Source organism: Brachyhypopomus gauderio, chromosome 6, assembly GCF_052324685.1.
Source record: "Brachyhypopomus gauderio isolate BG-103 chromosome 6, BGAUD_0.2, whole genome shotgun sequence".
NCBI lineage: Eukaryota > Metazoa > Chordata > Actinopteri > Gymnotiformes > Hypopomidae > Brachyhypopomus > Brachyhypopomus gauderio.
In genome coordinates this window covers 7,461,364-7,467,541 of record NC_135216.1, presented here as the reverse complement: position 1 = coordinate 7,467,541, position 6,178 = coordinate 7,461,364, and the positions used below count along the sequence as shown (strand labels likewise).

General features: G+C 40.9%; 1 protein-coding gene across 2 annotated transcripts; it reads left to right on the top strand.

The window, feature by feature from the left end:
- The first annotated feature begins 1,822 nt into the window (after window positions 1-1,822).
- Window positions 1,823-5,817, top strand: csnk2b (casein kinase 2, beta polypeptide). Of its 2 annotated transcripts, none has more exons than XM_077008405.1 (7): window positions 1,823-1,917; window positions 2,612-2,693; window positions 2,824-2,926; window positions 3,474-3,589; window positions 4,130-4,205; window positions 4,345-4,534; window positions 4,654-5,817. In XM_077008405.1, the coding sequence occupies exons 2-7, from the start codon at window positions 2,622-2,624 to the stop codon at window positions 4,742-4,744; spliced, it is 648 nt and encodes a 215-aa protein (XP_076864520.1). In that variant the 5' UTR covers window positions 1,823-1,917; window positions 2,612-2,621; the 3' UTR covers window positions 4,745-5,817. The 2 variants fall into 2 exon arrangements, with proteins under 2 accessions (XP_076864520.1, XP_076864521.1); XM_077008406.1 differs by having other exon boundaries at window positions 1,832-1,955.
- Window positions 5,818-6,178: the final 361 nt, after the last annotated feature.

The window sequence follows — 6,178 nt, the reverse complement described above, 5'->3', positions numbered from 1 at the left end:
TACTAGATGTCATACAACTGTTCCATTATAATAAACATCGGCATGAGTATTATGTCAGGTCTAGTAAATGTAGAGAAGTTACTATACTGGATCACTATGTTTAGGTTCCACTACATGCATTCAGAAGGCAGATTAAATATGAGTGTAAATTCACAATGCTTGATACTCTCCATCTCAAGAATATTGGCAACTTTTTCAATCTCAGACTAGAGCTGAATGACTAACATTTCACAGATTGTCTCACTAAAATTTTTTAAGTCTTTGCCAAGGAGTTAGTTGCCCTTTTTGGGGTAGTGTTACAAAATGAGACATTGGTTACAGATGCGCAGTACATTTAGGACATTAGTGTGTGTGCCCACTGTCCTGGGCAGTCCAGCAAACTGTCTAATGGTAAATGTGTGGGTCCATATCCAAAAACGAAGACATCACCAAGTAACATTCAAATTGAGACAGGTAAAAGAAAGTTCCCTTCTCTATTCTGACCAGCATCTGTTTTTTACTGCTGTAAGTTGGGGTTTGTTTTCTGGGAATGCCTTTATCTGGAGAATAGCTTTGGGATATCGATTGAAGCTTATGAATGAACTGTATGAGTGTGTAGGGCATTTGAAAAGTATGTGTGTGAATTCTCTCTACTGTAAGTGTAATGTCATGGGGGGTGAGTGGGGTAAAGGCAGAAACAGTTGCCTTTGGGGGGGGGGGGGGGGGGGGGTTGTTTGATTTTGTTTGTTTTTTTGGGAGGGGGGACATTACTAGAATGTTTTTACCTTGTTCCTTATATACGTTTTCAGATATGCATTCAAGATTGTGTATGTTTCTCTAAATGAAGTACTCGAGGTGAAAGTCATTTAGCACCCATCTCCCCCTCTTATACTAAGGAAAAACAAATGCAGTGGGTATATATTTGTTTTCTTTTGTTTCCATTTGTTTTCCAAAGGCATGAACACATCCACCCTGGTGACCGAGTGAGTCTGTTCACTGGTACCCATATATACCCGCAGGCTCTCAGTGCATTTCAGCCCTCCTTAACTCTTAGCCATCCATTGACGTGGTCATGTTGTATGTACCCATATTTAATTAATAAATAATAAGCATTAGAGTGTATTCCTGGAATACTCAAAGATTGTACTATATTTCCAACTTTACCAAGGTACCTGAAGTGGTTACAGCAATTATAGCATTTATGGTTTATTATTGGAGCCTTGATATACACACATGTATGTATGTATGTATATTGGTATGTATCTAAGTTTGTCTGCCCCAACTTACATTCCCACAAACAAATGTTGCCATTTTAAGTTCAAGGGAGCAATGTACAAGCAGAGAAGTGTCTTATTATAATAAAATATACAGAGAAAAGAGTTAAATAAAAAATCTTTTGTTTTAATGGAAAGTGTGCCTAGTGTACAGTTATTTTCGCACGGTTGAATTTTAGTGCCGCCGACGAGACATTTTATATGCGGAGAATTCAGTTTGAGTTTCAAACGTCGGCTTAAAAAAAAAAACTTTGTCATTACACATTGTACAAGTACAAGGTGACGAAATTTCGTTCATCTGGAGCTTCGGTGTAAAGCAGCCGCCGTTGTTCACAGGCATAATCTAGAAAGACATGTAATTTATTGCCTTCATTGCTAAATTTTAGTACTTGGACAAATGAATCCCAAGAAGTAGAATTCGGATGGCTTTAACGCTTACTCTTCAACGGTTCCGATTGGGATAAATGGATAAATCGTAAATACTCTTAACATTCACTCGTGACGTTAGAATTAAATCGCGTTCTTTTAAACCACGGTTCCTTTAAGACGACGTGCGCGGCCTGTGCGTCAGGTCGGACGTCATCACGTAGCTGACGGCGACGCACGCCGATCAGCAGTCACTTTTTATTGCTGCAGCTTACACAGAACCCGGGAGGACTGGGAGGTAATACCGATACGTTTAGTGGATACTTGGGAATATACGTAAGAACAACGCGTTTCTCGGCTGTTGTGTGATTTCAATGTGCTCACACTGATTTTCATTCTTAACGTGAACGTGTGTATAAGACGGCAAAGCGAGGTTTACGGCCATAAAATTCCGTGCGGCCTAGTTGTACCGCTGGGCTAACATCCAGGTTAGCTTAGCCGGCTAGCCGTCCGCCATGTTGGATTGATCCAGCGTTAGCCGTGTAGCTGTCGGTAGCTTAGGCTAACAAGCTAACTACCCAGCTAGCTGTCTTGTCATCCTTTTTCACAAGATTGTTTCACATTTTACTTAATTGACATTTGGCGAACCGACTAATTAAGATGGGTAGTTATCAAACTAGCCAATATAGCTAGGTGAATGTGTATGAAAGTGAAGTAGTGTGTTTAAATAAGATAGTCGAGCGTAACGAGCAGCTGCTGTAGAGACGCAGGCACATAGCTGGCCGTCGCCGGCTGAATTATTGACTTCTAACGTGAAAGATTCCGTAGATAAAACCTAATTATCCATCTAATCTCTCTAGCTCGCTAGTTATGTACCTGTGAATTTAATAGTGCCGAAGGAGTCGGACCTTTCGGGGACGTTTTTGTTGCCTGAGTGGCTCTTTGGTGTTGGTGTGCTGGTGAAGCAGCGTTGACTCCTTCTCCTCCCCCAGTTCCCTCAAAATGAGCAGCTCGGAGGAAGTTTCATGGATCTCTTGGTTTTGTGGTCTACGAGGGAACGAGTTCTTCTGTGAGGTTAGTTGTGTGATGACCTCGTTGGCTAACCAATATTATTACTAAGCACCTTATTATTACATTTAAATCAGATAACCGGTTAACTTAAAGTGGGGATTTGATTTGGTTCCCTACTGGTTTTTATGCGCAGGTGGACGAGGATTATATCCAGGATAAGTTCAACCTCACTGGACTCAATGAGCAGGTTCCACATTATAGGCAGGCCCTGGACATGATCTTGGACCTGGAACCCGGTAAGATGTAGTCCCAATAACCACTTTAAAATTAGTACTCAGTTGTATTCTATTAACAGTTTTAAATTAGTACTCAGTAGCAGTTTACTGACAGCTTTTAATTAGTTCAGAGTGTTTGTTTGTTTGGAGCTTTCAGTAGACACAAGTTAAGTCAATGTTCAGTTCAACACACTGTTTCTAATAGACTGATGTTATAAAGGGATCTGAGCGAGGAACACTAATGATTGTAACCAGGAAATGCATTATTATAATAATGGACGTCCTGGATGACCACTTTAGAAATGCGTTACTGTTATTCATTTTATGTAATGTTACACAATAACTACATATAAAATTAATGCTGTTATAAAGTCCCCCAGTAAACCATGTGCAGTCATTGTTGGTCCAGATGCAATCAGTACTCTTTCTTCTCACCCAGGACATACAGTCACAGCTGTTATATTCATAAAGCTCTTATAAAGTTACTAGAATCTGTTGTCGTTTGTTGCGAACACGGCTATACCAATATGCGGACGTAAAACTTTAAGCCTTTTGCCCTTCTTGTCAGATGAAGAGTTGGAAGACAACCCCAACCAGAGTGATCTGATTGAGCAGGCAGCCGAGATGCTCTATGGCTTGATTCATGCACGATACATCCTGACCAATCGTGGCATTGCTCAGATGGTATCACCTTTTAATCAAACTTTGTTTTTATAATTTTGAGTCCATCAGTTGGAGTAATTGTCAGTGACCGTAATACAGTTATCACTTTATTCTGTACTTTTATTCTGTTCACGTTCCTCATAGGCTGACATGCATTTTACAGTGAGTTATAAATTGTAATTCATCACTGCCCTCACCATTATAGTACTCTGTTGGCAGACTGTACCCAATTAAAATGTGTTAACCTTTATTGACCTCTCTTTAAATGTTATCTTGCTTTGACCAAATGGCAAGTGTGGGCTAGATTGTTTTAGTGCAGTGCCACTTACAAGCATCTATGAATACAGCTTAAACTGATATATAAAATATTAAAAATACTGGCTACTGATAACATGGTACACTCGTACAGAGAATAAGACATCAGTCAGTTAAAGTCTGAGTACACAGAACGGACACAAGATTGGTACAAATACTCCATTAATACATTTGTTTGTTATTTGAAGTATGATCATCTCATCTCAGTATTTACATCTCAAATGCTAATTGCATCTTTTTCTTCAGTTGGAGAAGTATCAACAGGGTGACTTTGGCTATTGTCCTCGTGTTTACTGTGAGAACCAGCCAATGCTTCCCATTGGTGAGTGTCTGCTTTTCATATAACGAATAGACAGATGTTAATAATGTACACGTCGTTGGGCAGATTTAGTTGTATATGCAAATTAGTTGCCGATGATTGGTTAAGAGGTGAGCATGGGCGTGTTCCTTTCTATTCCCAGGACTATCTGACATCCCCGGTGAGGCCATGGTCAAACTCTACTGTCCTAAATGTATGGATGTGTACACGCCAAAGTCGTCCAGGCACCACCACACCGACGGGGCATATTTTGGGACGGGCTTCCCCCACATGCTCTTCATGGTGCATCCCGAGTACCGGCCCAAGAGGCCTGCCAACCAGTTTGTGCCCAGGTTTGCACTTTGCATGTTCTTGCCTTCTTTCTCTAACTAGCATCTACTGTTCTTCATACCTGAAACCGAATCGTCCCTGACTTACTGTTGCCCCATTATTTCCTTTCTGTCTGCTACAGGCTCTATGGTTTTAAGATCCACCCTATGGCATACCAGCTGCAGCTTCAGGCAGCCTCCAGTTTCAAGAGCCCCGTCAAGGCCATCCGCTAGGGGTCTCCAGGCGGTGGACGCAGGGGCCGCCGGGGCAGGAGGAGGGGCTTTGTGTCCGTACAGGGCCTCACTCTCCACCGAGAGACCATTTGTTTTAGACTAGGTTTGATTGAGAGAAATGCTCAAATATTGACAGTGAGAATATAAAACACACACAGGAAACAAAAAAAAACCCACATACACAAGAAAAAAAAGAAAGCAATCTTATCTTACGCACGCACAGATACACGGATGCGCACATGGTGTGTGAATGCTGTGCGAACATTGGTGTTTCTCTTTATTAAAAATGTCCCTTCTCAAAGGCATAGGACCTAAAGCTATAATCGAAGACTGATGAATCTTGTAAAATGAAATCGGTCCCTATTTTTGTTTGTGTGTGTGTGTGTTTGCGCGTGTCGGGAGAAAGTTGTTTGGTCATAGAGGTGGTACAAGCTGGTCAGTAATGGCCTAGAGTCCTGCACCCATCCTCTATCTTATGTGACTGTGCCCAGACAGAGACTGCAGGAAGATAGAGCTGTTAAGATATCACATGGCCTCTGAAATCGAGCCCCCCTATTGGCTAACTCCGTTTGGTTGCTTTAAAACAATGGTCCAAGTTCCTAGGTGCAACTTTGCTCATGTTTGATTGTCAACAAAATGGTCCCATGTGGTGTACGTGTTGGTCGGCGGTGAAGAGCAGTGACGTTCCATCTCCAGCACTCTCTGTCTCCAGCACTTCCACGGCACGTTTTTTTTTCAGTATTGCACAGATGTTCCCCTCCGAAATAACATGTTTTCGTTCCTGCCAAGGTCCTCCACAGTTTGCTTGCGATTATTTCTGTAAAGATCATTGAAGAGATGAGCACCACAGATTTGGGGAAAAAAAAGATTTTAGTTTCCTTACGCCTGTTTTGATTGGGCATTTCGAGCGTTATAGAGAGGCATGAGATTGGAGAGTCTTTACGATGCGTCGGTAAATATTCTAACTGTTAGTGTTAGTAGTTTGTGTTTTTGTTGATCTTTGGGATTTTTCATTTACAGCTATTCAGGAACCAGGGTTCAGAATTCACAATAAACTTTTCCTATAACTTGTGCATTGTGTCTCTTTTTTGGTCAAAATGTATAAACCCAGAATCATTAGCACTAGTGTGTCCAGAAACAAAGTGTTTTTAATGGATGTATTCATTAACTAAAGAGGTAATGACAAAGTATGAGCAATGTTATATTCTTCAATAAGTCAAAATGAGACTAGACAAATGCAATGGCCATATTAACAGATTTGGGGTTCTAGTATTAAGTGCGTACTCTTGTAGATGAATAGCCCCATCTGTGGCAAAAAGAACTTGCTTTGAAAGGCTTATTTATCAGAATTTGTGTGTAGATAGAGAAATATTTAAATCTTCCTATTCAAATGACAACACAGGAAACCCAAAAAATCAAACCAACACTCTTTCA

Coding starts and splice junctions, on each gene's coding strand:
- csnk2b (XM_077008405.1), top strand. CDS start 2,622: ATGAGCAGCTCGGAGGAAGTTTCATGGATCTCTTGGTTTTGTGGTCTA. Junction 2,694..2,823: donor GGAACGAGTTCTTCTGTGAG/GTTAGTTGTGTG, acceptor TTTTATGCGCAG/GTGGACGAGGATTATATCCA. Junction 2,927..3,473: donor GATCTTGGACCTGGAACCCG/GTAAGATGTAGT, acceptor CCTTCTTGTCAG/ATGAAGAGTTGGAAGACAAC.